Source organism: Musca autumnalis, unplaced genomic scaffold (assembly GCF_047663935.1).
Source record: "Musca autumnalis isolate F117 unplaced genomic scaffold, ASM4766393v1 scaffold_1, whole genome shotgun sequence".
Classification (NCBI taxonomy): Eukaryota; Metazoa; Arthropoda; class Insecta; order Diptera; family Muscidae; genus Musca; species Musca autumnalis.
In genome coordinates this window covers 237,246,027-237,262,253 of record NW_027411644.1, presented here as the reverse complement: position 1 = coordinate 237,262,253, position 16,227 = coordinate 237,246,027, and the positions used below count along the sequence as shown (strand labels likewise).

The following is a 16,227-nucleotide window of genomic DNA, read 5'->3' as shown; positions in this document are numbered from 1 at the left end:
TTTTTTGCCTTCTTTTTGATGGTTTGCCATGTCATAAGTATTAATGTCTCCAGCCTAGGACGTTAATAATTATGACAATTTATCAAATTTATTTTTATGCATTCATATTTAATAAAAAATATTTAATAAAAAAATCTTTATTCAAAATCAAATGAAAATGACAAATACACATGGGCTGACGATTTAGTATTTTTACATAAAATATTATTTAGTGTGTTTTTATTAATAAGTTACGTGTATAGATTCTAGTTTTTGATGCTTTTACATGTTAATATTATAGTTGTCTATTAATTATTTAATAACATGCGAATATTAATTTTTTTTTTTTTGTTATTTTTGTGTATCGAATACTGACATTTACATTGAAAATTGAGGGTTGTTTTATACAAAATGTTTATGATAAAGTTATTCGTTCTTTTTTCGTTTGTTTGTTGTGTTTATATGTACGTTTGTATGCATTAAAGGGGAAATATCTTGATGAGTCTTTTGCACAATCTAAGTTATAATTTTAATTTTATATGTATATCATTAATTTTTATATATAATCCTCATCGCCAGAAGCATGAGGTTTCTCCTGCTGTTCCAAATCATTGAGCCAATTGTCATTGCGCATTGGAAAGTGTCGGAAATTGTAAAGGGGTAGACGACGCCATCTGTAGTTTAAATTTGCATCATCATTATGAGGGTTGTTGTGTGGGGACTGTTGCTCGTTGTTGTCATTTGCAATTTCATCTGCCATTTGGTGTTTACCATTTCCACTTAATCTTTTTAGCAATAAATTTTCCAATTTTAAAATTTTTTCATTGTTCACTTCATTGCTGAAATCACTTGAAGTCTTAGAGTTTTCCTGATTCTTGTGAGCCACTGTGTCATAGGAGTTTTTTACATTTTCCTCAGTGCTGTCATATGGCTGAAAATTAATACAGTTTAATGATTAAAACATGATATTAAACGGAAATTTGATTTCAAATACTAGCAAATAAGAAAAATCATACCTCTTTTATAGCATTCAAATCTGCAAAATCAACTTCGTTAACCAATTTTTTGTCAAAATGTTGAATTTTATTATTATTCCCGGAACGTTTGCCATGAGCTATTATATATTGTGGAAGAAAAACAAATTACATATATATTGTTATAACCAAAAACAAAAAATATACATATATAAAGGTTTCTAAAAATACTTACCACCCCAACAAGAGTGACCATATTCCAAACATGACCCTGTTTTTGAAGATATCGAAATGTGTCGTTAATTAATAATAAAGTTAGTTTTTCTTAATTTGAAAAGCAATTTCTTGCACCAAATTTATAACGGAATATACAACGCTTACAAAAGCGTAGGAAAAGCTTAAAGTTAAAATTTTTATACATACATATCTTATTTATACATGGTAATGAAAAAGTTAAGTGTAGATGACGCTATGCGAAAATCCAATTATTGATTTTTAAGCGTTTAACCAATAAGAGTACTTTTACATTTACAAAATTGAGTAGATTTCAACTGTCAATTCTATTGCGTATACATCAAAAGAAATTCACTGGATTTCAGATGTGTTTTTAGCTATACGTAATGAAGTTGACAGTTAAAATCCACGGGATTTCGTATATACCAATGGGGAACAAATTGTTTTGAATTCTCACGCCACTGTCGTTTAGATAGAACTTTGTGATGAGGATTTATTTATAGACAATTTAAATTCACTGGGTAAGGAATGAAAGATACCAAGGAACGGTCCTGTCCGAATTAAATATGGCAAAGCCCAGGATTTATCGTGGTTCCTCTTCTTCTCAAGTGGACACTGACCTTCCCGTGGTGTCACCCGGGGAGCTGCCTTTAACACCCGTTAATGGTAGTGAGCTAATATGTGCAGCGCGTTTGGGCGTTGTGTTAGTAACCTCCCCTAGAAAAAACAGCCTACTATGAAACAAGTAAAAAATATCAGTTCAAAGCCTATGTGAATTGAAACATTAATCTACGTACAGATCGAATGTATTTAGGGTTTTTCAGTCATATCTTTTCGATAGATATCGCGCCCACTGGTCATTTCAGTGGGTCATCGTATAACTTTTGGACCAGTATGTCAGGCTTCTTGGAAGCATGGACTTGTCCACGGAAAACATAATATCGCTGTAAACAGGACTACATCGAACAGCATCGGCATACATTTCCAGAGGATCTTCGAACAGACCCTAAAATATGACTTACCCCCTGTTTTTGTAACTTATTTTTGTTCGTTCGTCTACATTCGTAATAATTTAGGCATCCGTATCTCAGCCCCAAGAAGACATACATACCTAATTTTTCGTATACCCGTTCCATATATCGTTAAGAATTCCTCATTTAAAAATCAGCGCTCTACATTTGCGCTAAATCCAGTAAATTGATCTAAAAAATTTGACAATTCGTGTGAGAAGAATAAAATTTTTTACAAAAACAGGGGGTTAGACTCCAATGTTGCACTTTTGTGGGGGAGCTACCGTAAGGAGAGGACCGATATGGACCATTTTAACTAAATTTGGTAAAAATATTAGGAGACCAAAAGTTTGGACCAAATTGGTTGCCCCGTTCGAGAGATATCGTGCATACCATTTTAGTGACATTTTTTAAATATTGGGGGAAGTGCCTGAAGTTGTGAACTGGTATTGCAGGTCTTAAAGTTAACTTATCCGAAATTTTGTGTGATAGGCACCCAATGGAGTGGACAAATATATTCCATATTTGAACCTGATCTATATCTGGTAGATATATTAGGATGTATAAAGTATGGACCAAATCGGTCACTCCCTTCAAGAGTTATCGTGCGCACAATTTCTCCAAACATTTTTGAACTTTTGTGTGGGAGGTACCTGAAGGAGTGGACCTATATGGCTTATCTTCGAACTTAAACTATGTTTGGACAAAATATTACGAAGGCCAAATTTTGCACCGTATCGGCAGATCCGTTCGAGAGTTATCTTACGCTCCAACCACTATAGGCGGTGTCATAGGGGTTTTTTGCACCTTTCAGGTTATTTTCTGCCCCTGATGAAACTTGTACCGTCGTATGGGGGCAGTGAATATTGGTTGCTACAATAAAAATTAAAGCGATTCGAGAGCAGGCCTTAACTGAACTTTTATGAAATTTTGTGTGGGACGTACCCAAAGGAGTGGACCGATTGAGTCCATATTGAAACCTTATCTAAGTCTGGTACACATTTCACGATGTGCAAAGTATGGACCAAATCGGTTACTTCCTTCAAGAGTTGTCGTGCGCACAAATTTTCCGAACATTTTCGAACTATTGTGGGGGAGGTACCTGAAGGAGTAGACCGATATGGCTAATCTTCCAACTTAAACTAAGTTTGGACAAAATATTACGATAGCCAAATTTTGGACCAAATCGGCTCATCCGTTTGAGAGTTATCGTGCGCACCAGCCAGCCAGACAGACGGACTGAAACACATTTCGTCCAAACATACTTGGGGTCTAAAACCATTATTTCGATGATGCACATTGTGCCGGTATGAAAGCCTAAAGGCTGAGGGTATAAAAAGAAAAACAAACTCTTTTAAAGTATACGAACCCCACAAACGTTTTAAGGATCATGATCTGCGAATATTCACCTGAAATGTTCGCACTCTTTAAAGAGATGGAGCAGTTTACGCATTGGCAGATGTACTTGAAAAGTACAAGGCCGACATTACTGTCATACAACACCTAAAGCTGACGCACTCGGACCCCCACCTTGTTGCAGCAAAGATACGCACCAGATCAAACGTATCAAATAAAGTAGAACAGACACAGCACAGAAGATGGATTTCGGTAAGCTGTCACACAAATTGACCATTTGCTTAAACAAAACGCTACTCGTCCAGATAACATATCAGCACAATGGCAAAATATTGCCCACTCCATGCAAACAGCCGCAAAATCCATACTTGGATACCAGAGACATCCACCAAGGAATCTATTGTATGACCAGTAGTGTCGTGCTGCTACCGAAGAGAAAAATGCGGCATTTAAGGCTACTCTACAATCAATAGAAACACGCGCGAGAGAGACATCGGATGAAAAGAAGGGAGGAGAAACGTTTTTTTCCGCAGGAAAAAGAGAGAAATGGAAAAGCGGGAGTGTGAAAAAATCGAGAAGTATAGGAGCCAGAATGAAGTCCTAAAGTTCTACCAAAGAGTGAAACATCAAACCTATAAGTGAATTTCTCACAATTTTCAAAATAAATATTGAACAAAACAAAAAAACATTATATTTTTGAAAATTATGAGAAATTCAGTTATAGTTTTTTTTGTGGGGGGTTTCAGATTAAAACCACTACAACTTAGCCATTTGTTAACCGATTTAAGTAAATAATAACTTGTTCGAAAAATATTATTCACTCCTTTGAATGGAAGAAGGATCAATAGAAATCCTTTTTGAAAAAAGAAAAAAGAAGAAGGTCCCATTAAGGTTTTCAAATCGCCCCGGCCTAGTATATACACTTTCATACGGGCAAAATATGCTTAATCGAAATAGTGGTCAACCGGATCAACCGATTCGGTCCAAAATTTGGCTTTCGTATTATTTTGCCCAAACTTAGTTTAAGTTCGAAGATGGGTTATATCGGTCCACTCCATCCGGTACCTCTCCCACAAAATTTCGAAAATGTTCGTAAAATTTGTGCGAACGATAGTTCTCGAAGGGAGAAACCGAAAGTATGGACCAATACTTTGCACATCGTAAAACTTCCACCCGACTTAGATAAGGTTCCAATATGGACTCAATCGGTGCACTCCTTCGGGTACCTCCACCACACAACATTTCCGAAAAGTTCAGTTTAGGACCTGCTCTCGAATCCCTGCCTCCACTACGACGGCAAGAGATTTTTCAGAGGCAAGTCAATACTTTTTGAGAAAATAGCCTTGGAGGTGCAAAAAACCCCTATGACACCGTGTGTAGTGGTTGGAGCGCAAAATAACTCTCGAACGGATCTGATGATTCGGTCCAAAATGTAGCCTTCGTAATATTTTGTGCAACCTTAGTTTAAGTTCGAAGATAAGCCATATCGGTCCACTCCTTCAGGTACCTCACCCACAAAAGTTCAAAAATGTTCGGAAAAATTGTTCGTACGGTAACTCTTGAAGGGAGTGGCCGAATCGGTCCATACTTTACACATCCTAATATATCTACCAGATTTAGATCAGGTTCAAATGTGGACTATATTTGTCGACTCCATCTGGTACCTCCCACACAAAATTTGGGATAAGTTCATTTTAAGACCTGATATGAAATCACTTTGATTTTTGTTGAAGCAACTTGCATTCGCTGCCTCAATTACGATGGTAAATGTTTTTTCAGGGGCAAGTCCATACTTCTTGAGCAAACAGACCGAAGGGTGTAAAAACCCCCTATGGTACCATATGTAGTGGCTGGAGATCCATTCTTTTTAGTATCTCCTCCGCAAAACTTTTGATCTTTAATCCTAATCAACATTTTTGTCGGTTCTAACGCCCAAAATTTTCAATATACACAGGCTGAGGGTATATCTCTGTCGGTAAAGCCGACTGATACCTTTTTACTTGTTAATGTGTCATTCTACTTAAGGGGTTATTGCCACTTATTGAGCACGAAAAATGTCATTATACCCTCAGCATTTATGTGAACGAGGGTATATATACTTTCATACGGGCAAAATTTGCCTAATCGAAATAATATTTTGTCCAAAACCGGGTCGGATTTTAATATTAGCTATTTGAAAACCGGGTCAGATATTAATATTAGCTATATATAGGGCCCATGGAATCTTTGAGGTCGAAGTGGCACGATTTTTTTTTCATTTCATACATTTAAAAAAATATTTTTTAAATCGATTTGTGCGTTTAATTTTTTTATATTTCAATGGAATAAACGTTATTTTAGTGATTAATAGGCAAAAGTTCATTCATCCTTGCTACAGCAAATCATTTTTCAGAAAAAATGTCGAAATGTCATAACCCTAATACACACACATTGATACGGTGAACATCGAAATAATTGTGTTAGACCCCAATTATATTGGGACGAAATTAGTTTCAGGTAATTTGGAGTCGATTTAGCCATATCCGCTCGACTAGCTGTATGTCCATCGGGCTGGCTGGAGCGCACTATAATTCAAACTTTGCACATCACAATTTTTCTTCCCAACATAGATAAGGTAGCCCCCACAAAAAAAAAAAAATAAAATTGTTCGAAAAAGTCAAATTTAAAGGCAGGTAAACTGCTTTTTTAATTGTTCCCAGTATGGTGTCTTTGTGGTCCCTCTTACGACGGTACAATATTTTTGGGGACAAATCCATACTACCATCCATAACTTTACACATCGAGGATCTTTTGGAATTTGTTACTGAAGGTACTTCTTGTGGTGTGCCTACAGCGATATAATGTTTTTTCCTGCTTCCTGACACAACGGTGGCAAAGATGGCTGACATGCGCGATAACTATCGAAAGAAATGACTTCCAAAATATGATTCATTTCCAAAATGTCGGCCTATTCGTCGTCCATACTCCGCAAATCAAATCTATAAGCAAGACGTACGTAATCGTCAATATAAAATATAAATGTAGATATTTTTGTGGGCAAATTCGTACGGTTAACTTCAAGTTAAAAATGATCATAAAAGTTCAAGGAGGACATTTGTGGCATTAACTTTTAGGGTGAATATTATTTTTTAAAGCCTCAAAATTTTCTATTTTGCGTTTTCAAATGCATCCAATAGTAAAAGAAAACATATAATAATGACCCTGTATGATATAAATTTGTTTAAATTGGACACATATTTTTTGTTAAAGGCACAATAATTGTCTACAAAGTTACTCCTTTGCCACAAATTGATACAAGTCGTAGGCGACGAAGAAGAGAAAGTTTTCTTATAGTCCCACACAGTATTTATATTTTAATATATTTTGTGTTAACTTTTCGAATCAAATTTCAACACATAAATAATAATTTATAAAAACTTTGAGACACCAAAGCTACACGCTTTAAATAACCACCTGTGGAGTATTTGAGTCTGGTAGAGCCAGTGAGTCTGTGTGGTTGGTAGCTGTTAATAGGTCATGGTATTAACTGATTTCCCACATGGAGGAAAAACTTTGCGTTTTCTTTAAATGGCTTAGTTCTACGATGTTGCCAATATTCTTTGTTTAGAGAAACTTTTTTGTTTTACAATTTGTTTCAATAAGACATTTAACTTGTAACTCCAAAGCATTAAGTTATTAATGTAATGAGGACATATTTACATTAACTTAAAATAGTTGTGTATGTAGGTATCACAAGAAATCTCTCAAATGAACTATATTTATCATTGCGGATTTGAAAAGATTTAAAATAGTGTTAATCTTCCATTCCCACTACGTTGACCCTGAACATTCATATGAATGATGTGCACGGAACATCAACAATTTCCATAACTAACCTCCGACAAAGTTAATATTTTTTAAACCATGACAAAAAAATAAGAAAAAAAACATGACAAAATGAATGTTAATGCAGTGCCATAGAACCGGTAACAAATCTTAATAAATATGGTAGCATGTTGGAAGATTTTTTACCAGACCTTTTTGGCTGAAGAGGAATAATGGGGGAAGAATGAACAAGCAGCAGTGGCAGCAACATCCTAAACAAATACAATCATAAGAAAACAAAATCACATGCTATGTCCTTTGTATGCGTGTCTCTGCTGTAACCAATGTGACAAAACGCAACAGCTATTGTTCAGAAGCGTTAACTGAGATGGTTGCTGGAGGTTAGCTATTATGAATGAATAGTTGCTACACGGGTCATTTCATGCAAATTATAATATACAGTGCATTTTAAAGGAAAGCAAGGAGATTGATAGGAAATAAAGGGAAATTTCAATAATAAAGAAAAAATATTATGGCTAAAACAAGTAAGAACGGCGTTAAGTTCTGTCGGGCCGAAGTTTTTATACCCTCCATTACGACATGTGTTGAAAGAAATAGGAACAAGTAAAAATCAGTCGGCTTGACCGACAGAGATATAGCCTTAGCCTCGGACCTAAAGAAAAGAAGTAACACGTCTATATAATGTGATGTACAATGTTAGGACCAAATCGTTTTCTCCCTCCATAGGTATTACTCAGTTTAGCTAGTGCCGGGAGGCTTTTTTGGAGCTGAAAAACATGTCGTAATGGGGAAAGCTAATAGAAGTTTTTACAACAAAAACTAAAGGGATTCGAAGTCCAAATTTTGTACCGATTCGGCTGATCCGTTCGAAAAATATCGTGCGCTCCAGTCACTACACACAGTGCCATAGGGGTATTTTAAACTTTTTGGACGTAAATATGTATTTAGGGGGGCTTCAACATTTTGGGTGTGTGAACTTCCAGACAAAAATATGGACTAGGATAAAAGGTCAAGGCTTCGAGAGTTGCCATGCGCTCCAGCAACTACAAATGGTGCCATAGGGATTTTTTTACACTTTTCTTGCTGTTTTCTCAAGAAGTATGTACTTGCCTCCTGATAAAGATTTTACCGCCGTAATGGAGACAGCGAATGCAAATTGCTTCCACAAAAAGCAAAGTGATTCGAGAGCCGGCATTGAAGTGAATTTATCCGAAATTTTGTGTGGGAGGTACCCGACGGAGTGGACAAATACAGTCCATATTCGGACATGATCTATATCTTTTTTTTTCGAAAAATTTTGAACTCTTGTGGGGGAGGTACCTGAAGGGCAGCGTGGCCATTTTAGCATTTTTGCAGCTAAATTTAGCATTATTTTTTGTATTTAGCCGCAAAATTTCCATTTGGCATTTAGAATTTTTCTTAGCATTTTTCCATTATAAATTTAGCATTATTCTATCCACGAAATCTGAGATATTTTAGTACTTTTTTATTAAAAAATCTGAGAAATGTTGGTTGAATTGAATAGAACAGCTATTTGAACAGCTCAAAACATCGATGTTTTTCATCTTTGCTCTGATTTAAAGGAATAAAAATGTGAATAAGCTAATAAAATAAAAAAACATCCGATATGTCTGAGGAGCCTTTACCGAAGGCGAAACATGCATGTCACATAGTGGTGAGTGTGTGGGTTCGAGTCGTCGGCTTTCCTTTTTCACTTGCATTATAGATCATAGCCGACCAAGAAGAGGCCACACAAAATTCTCAATATTTGCAACTTTTGACAGTGTGTTAGTAACGTTGTATGCACGCATGCTGCAAAACAAAAACAAGTCAAAACATTTGTGTGCTCTTTCGTTGCGTTCGGGTTGTGTATGTGTGAATTGCCGAAAAACTTCGTAACTTTAACAATACCAAAGCACGACATTGTTAAAGATCATAAAAAGCTCGATTTAAAAAAATTAAAAAAAAACAAATTAATAAGTAAAAAACTTTAAGTTTGCCCAGGTTGAACTTGTTATACCCCTCACACGAAATATTCAGAACTGATATGGAATAGTTAGTTTTCCCTTTTGTTACGACACTGTCAATGCCACTATTTTAGGTGGAGAAGTTTTTTGTGACCACTGGGAACGCCAAATACTTAATAATTCAGTCATCTAAAAACTTGAAACTACCTGAAATCGGGAGGTACCGTTACATGGAGGCTATGTATGTACTCAATTTTCGATGGAGAAGGTTTTAACTACAGCGAAGTTTAAATACCGAATGATATCCAATTTTGCTCGAAGATGTAAAAAAAATAAAAAAAAACTAAAACCGATGCTTGTATGGAGAAAGTGGCCAAAAATATTTAGAGTGTAAAAATCAAGCCAATGCGCCGGTTACATCTTTGTGCTGCGGCGAAGAGTGTTTTAAGAAACCACGAGCGTAACATTGTTTTATGTTGTTAATACAAAATGACATGAACAAAGGTCCCTATTATCTTATGATGCAAAAATAGGCTTGGGGAAACAAAACAATCTCCAAAACAACATAAAATCCAACCAATTTAGCGGATTTAAAAAATCAACATTTTTGTCTGAAAATTGGTAAAATTTTTAATATAGATCTTATAACGTTCTTCCTGGAAGGCACGTACCGCCAACGTAAAACAAATTTGGAAGAAGAATTCTTCATCTTGCTACTGATGCTTATTATTTTAATGTACGTGGTCAGATAAGTCACCGACCCACAATTTATAGTCTGGCACTAGATGGCAACTGATTTTAATACTGAATAATCTTAATTCACTGGTGCCACTGGTGGGCATCATGACTAAAACCTTAGGTCAAATTTAACCCTTTCGGCCCCGAACTTTTTTCCTCGCATTAGTAGTTACTTTAAAAACATAGAATTAAAGTATAAGTCAAAACTAAGACATAATATAAATTGGTGGGCGTTACCCCACCTATTTCGGAAGATACAGTACATTTTATCTAAAATTTATTTGCTCATTATTTTCTGCAATTATGTAAATATAAATATATAAGTATACCTCTGACCTTACTTTTGAAGAATCAAAACTAAAGTTTAACATAAAGCTCATACATTTTGATTTAGAAACGATTTAAATAATTTGGACTGTACACATCGATTTTTGACATGCCGTGATTTTCCAGACTTCACACTGAATAATGCATCGTAGTTCTGTTGATCGGGATACAACTGGCACTTTTTTATAATTTTTGCATTCTTAGGACTACAATTAGTCAAAGCAATGTGTTCTTTGAGGAAAAAATTCCGTTAGTTTTAAATAAAACTACGTTAAAATCGAAGTTGCTTATAAGCAACGTTGGGGCCGAAAGGGTTAAGTATATGATCGATCGAATTGGCATTGCAAAATATACTTAGAAACTATGCATCTAACTAGAATTCCACAACACGCTAAAACACTATTTTTAATGAAAATTAAGCTATTACCTCCTCCTTCAAAATCCACTATAATATTTTGCTATACGTATTAGTTTCGCGATATTTTGAATATATTTACTTGCACTTAAAATATAGGTTGTACTCACAATAAAAAATATTAGTCAAATGTTCCGAATTTTGAAGCTATTCTTAAAAATATCGCGTTCGAATGAAACGAAAACTAACATATTTTTAAAAAGGTCCATGTCATACCTGTCAGAGTTGCCCGATGTTGTACCAAAATTTTGACTTTAATTTTTTATTTTTGGCCAATTGGTGGATCCACTGTGCGATGGTGCCGTTATATAAGGCCATAACCAAATATTGGGCATGTGTCCTTGATTTATGGTGAAGAAGTTGTTTATCCACTTTGAACCCAAATGACACCCACAATAACTTTAACTAGTCCCTTTTTATGGGACCTATTCCAAAACGTGGACTCTATGTCCACATTTTTTGGTGGAGAAGGTTTTTGGAACCTTAAATACCAAATCATACCTAATAAAATGTAACCGTTTTATAGGGGCTATATCAAAACATGGACCGACCTAGTACATCTTCGAACTTGACCCGACTGCAAACAAAAGACTCATTTTTCAAGAATTCAGTGCCCTATCTCAATTTTTGTGGATGCTAGAGTGATTACCACAGACGGACAGACATGCATAGATCGACTAAGAATTTTATCATGAATATACACTTTATGATTAGTTCAATGCGCTACAAACGGAAAAACCAACCTTATATACCTTCTATACTGTGGTGGAGGGTATATTTTATTAAAAAATAACGTTTTTAAATTTAGCATTATTTTTTGGCATTTTATTATTTATTTTAGCATTATTTTAATGCTGATTTAGCTGCAACACTTTTTCAAATATGGTCACACTGCTGAAGGGGTGGTCCGATATGGCTTATCTTTGAACTTAAACTATATTTTCACAAAATATTACGAAGGCCAAATTCTGGACCGAATCGGCAGATCCTTTCGAGAATTATATTGAGCTTCAACAACTACACCCGTCGTCACAGGTTTTTTATACCTTTTATGCAATTTTGAAACTTGTACCGTCGTATGGGGGGAAGTGAATACAAGGTGCTACAACAAAAAACGAAGCGCTTCAAGAACAGGTCCTAAACTGAACTTCTCCAAACTTTGTGTGGGAGGTATCCGAAGGAGTAAACCGATTGAGTCCATATTGGAACCTTATCTAAGTCTAGTAGAAATTTCACGATGTGCATGGTATGGACCAAATCGTTTACTCCCTCAAGAGTAATCGGGCGCACAAATTTTCCGAACATTTTCAAACTTTTTTGGGGGAGGTATTGGAAGGAGTGGACCAATATAACCTATCTTCGAACTTAAACTAAGTTTGGACAAAATATTATTAACGCCAAATTTTAGACGGAATCCTCTGATCCGTTAGAGGGTTATCGTGCGCTCCACCACTACACATGGTGCCATAGGGGTTTTTTGAACCTTTCGGACAATTTTCTCAGGAAGCATGGACTTGCCCCAGATAAAACTTATACCGTCGTAAGGGAAACAGCGAATACAAGTTGTTACAATAAAAATCAAAGCGATTCTAGAGTAGGTCCTAAACTGAACTTTTTCGAAATTTTGTGTGGGAGGTACACGCAGGAGTGGAACGGTAGAGTCCATATTGGAACCTCATCTAAGTCTGGTAAAAATTTTACGATATGCAAAGTATGGACCAAATCGATTAATCCTTCAAGAGTTGTCGTGCGCACAATTTTCCGAACATTTTCAAACTTTTGTGGGGTAGGTGTCTGAAAGAGTGGACCTATACGGCTCATCTTCGAATTTAAACTAAGTTTGGATAAAATATTACTAACGCCAAATTTTGGATCAAATCGGTTCATCCGTTCGAGAGTTATCGTACGCACCAGCCAGCCAGACAGACAGACGGACATTGCTAAATCGACTCCAACTTGTCTGATACACATTTCTTCTATAACCATTAAATATTGAGGGTATAGAAATTACTTTCCTTTCGTTTATGAAAGTACTAAGCACTTCCTCTACGTTAAGGCGTATTCCTTTGATGAGCAGAGTATCTTAACTCATGATAATTACCGGACATCGGATTTTTGCATGTTTTTATTTCTTATCCGATTGGAATCAAATTTTGGGTCAATTTTTCGATATTTAGGGTCATATCAAAAATATGAAAAATATGCAAACACTTTTTGGCCGAAAATCGTCATAAAAGTCAATTAAAGTTTTATAATCGTCAAAAATCTTCAAATTAAAATTGTTGGCTATTTAATGTCGATTTTTAGCAGATTATTATGTTATCGACACCCCTTATCACAGTGTGGTGTAGGGTATAAATATATGCACGGTGCGCCTTAAACAATTTTAAATGGAAGGTGCTTACCAGAGATCATCAATGAGTTACTTGTCCCAGTAAGCCAATTGTGCACGCACAAGTTTTTTGGGGCTTTTGCTTTTTTAATGCGTGTGTTTTCTTGCACTCTGTATTTTTTCCACCACCACCAAAAATACTTGCGACGCATCAAGACCGTTGCTTGTGCGTAATAAGTAAAACAAGTATTCATCATATTTTGCACTGTTACAAAACTCGCAATCGTAGATAGTTTGCCAAGTCACTTATCAAGTGGAAGCACACACACAACATTACAAAAAATAAACATTTCTAATTTTATTTTCTGTTGTTTCGTTTGTGTGATTTTCTTTATTTGCTTGGAATGTTATGCGTGCTTTTGCATGCCCTTTTAACGTTTGAAAATCAGTGTTAGAAAATGATTTTTGCTCTAACTCTCTCGGAGAACATGAGACAAACGGTTGAATTACAAGGGTTGAAAACAACACTTGATGTGCGCAAGAGCAAGAAAGTAAAACAGAAAATGTAATTGCGTATTTAAAACTACTTGGCAAAGCATACACAAGTGTAAAAAAATATCCATTTTTAAACAACTTTTTGTTTGTGAGTGGCTAGCCACACTCGTACATATTTCGAGAGTGATAAGCAACACTTGCATTTATTTTGTGAAGTAGCAAGCCGCACATGCACTTGTTTTTTAGCATGTGTCTCATGAGTATCAAAATCAGCTACTTACGCATTTCTCTGGTGCTTACACCTGGGAAGTTTCTGCAGATTCTGAAACTACAGTGCTCATAGATGAGAAATATCAAGAAACAAAAAAATCGACAGAGGGATTTTCAAATAAATCGCGATTTAAGTTCACATTTTTAGGAGTTCTTTAGATTTTCACGATTTTGCTTGGAAACGGCGAGTCGTATGTAAATGGGCCTAAAAAAATGTTGTAGCTGTTTCCAAGCAAAATCATGAAAAAATTGGAAATTTTGATCGCGATTTATTTAAAAATCCCTCCGGATTTATTTTTTATATTTTCTTATCAATGAACATTGCTGTTTCAGAATCCCCGAAATCTTCCCATGTGTAAGCGGTTTTCATCAAAAGTTACTTAGTCCCGGTCCACAAATCATGAAATTAGGTGTTCTTAGATCGAGTTCCATACAAAGTTAATTTTATGAAATTTTTGTAGTGGGGAACTCGATCTATGAACGTCTAATTTCATGAAATTATTTCATTGAAATCACTCTAGTGTGGCCCGGGACTAAGGCGCTCTGAGCATAATATTGTTTTATAAGGAGGCGATACAGTCAGTGCATTATCTCAATTTGAACTTCTATATCTCAAAAACGGTAAAACCTACGAGAATATCATAAAGACCAATTTTGTGGAGTATTTTCACAGCTACAACATTTTCTTTAGGCTCATTTACATAGGACTCGCGGTTTCCAAGCAAAATCGTGAAAACCTAAAGAACCCGTAAAAATGTGAACTTAAATCGCGATTTATTTGAAAATTCCTCCGCCGATTTTTTTGTTTCTTGATATTTCTCATCTATGAGCACTGTAGTTTCAGAATCTGCAGAAACTTCCCAGGTGTAAGCACCTTCCATTAAAATTTGGTTAAGGCACACCGTGTATTGTTATATGTATATGGATTGTAGTACCATTTTTATACCCTCAGTAAAATGTACCTCATCGAAATAATGGTTTTAGACCCCAAGTATGTTTGGTCGAAATCCGTTTCAGATAATTATGAGACGATTTAGCAATGATTTAGGGAACTACTTAACTAAACTACCAAACTACTTAAAGCGAACTGAACCAAAATGATTAATATTTAATTTTATATTTGACTACTGTCGACATCTACGTCGTACTGATTGAAAGCGTTGCTGGTTTTACATGTCTTTAATACACCTAACAGAAGCAGAAAACAGGCTTTAAAATACATATTTAACTTGTGATAGCTTAGCGCCTTTTGAAATAACTCTGATATTTTTCCATAAATGCCACACTTTGTATTAATTTAAAGCTCAGGTTTTGTTTCATTATCAATCTCTCTCCTTGGAATATGTCTAACAGAAACAGAAATATCTGACATGGAAATAAAATGCCATAAATTGGAAATTGGGATATCCCAGCGATTTTTTCAACATAACAAGCTTTTCACCAATATTGGTAACGCAATTGGGAATATTTCAATGCTCGGAATGTCTTCATTGTTGAAACGCATCCAACAAAAGCTGAGATACTCGCCAGTACAATTCAAATAAAACAAGTAATAAAAGTATCAGTCGACATTGCCAACAGAGATATACCCTCAGCCTGTGTGGATTGAAATACTTTTTTTTTCAAAAAACGTATATATTTAGGGCGGTTTACAAAACAATATGGATAACACTAAAGCGCAAATTTGCGGGGATATCGATAGATAGGGCTTTTTTAACTGAGTTTCGACAGTATTTAGAGTACTATTTTAGCGAATATTTTCGACCTTTTGTGAGGGAGGTATGGGAAGGTCCACTCCTTCCATCTTCGAATTTCATCTAATATTCGAAGAAATATTACAATATCCAAGGTGTGGACGAACGCAGTATTAGGTTGAGCTCTCCAGTCATTACATATGGTGCCATAGGGGGTTTTTCAACTTTCGGGCTTTTTTTCTCAAGAAGTATAGACTTGCTATTGAAAAACTTTTACTGTCGTAATTGAGGCAGCGAATGGAATTTGCTTCAACAAAAATCAAAGTGATCCGAGAGCAGGTCTTAAAGTGAATTTATCCAAAAATGTGTGTGGGAGGTACCCGACGCAGTGGACAAATATAGTGCATATTCGAACCTAACCTATACCTGGTAGATATATTAGGATGTCTAAAGTATGGAACAAATCTGTCACTCCCATCAAGAGTTATCGTACGCACAATTTTTCTGAACATTTTTTAACTTTTGTGGAGGAGGTACCTGAAGGAGTGGACCGATATGGCTTATCTTCGAACTTAAACTAAGTTTGCACAAAATAATACGAAGGCCACCAT

At 35.6% G+C, this 16,227-nt stretch overlaps 1 protein-coding gene across 1 annotated transcript in view; it reads right to left on the bottom strand.

The window, feature by feature from the left end:
• The window catches only part of CCHa1 (neuropeptide CCHamide 1), a 46,005-nt gene continuing 29,778 nt past the window's right edge, over positions 1–16,227 (bottom strand). Inside the window, exons 2-4 of the mRNA XM_073960604.1 lie at positions 1,189–1,224; positions 996–1,093; positions 1–910 (exon numbers count right to left, since the gene is read on the bottom strand). Coding sequence (XP_073816705.1) covers positions 536–910; positions 996–1,093; positions 1,189–1,224 — 509 coding nt within the window. The 3' untranslated portion in view covers positions 1–535. The remainder of the gene's footprint in view (positions 911–995; positions 1,094–1,188; positions 1,225–16,227) is intronic.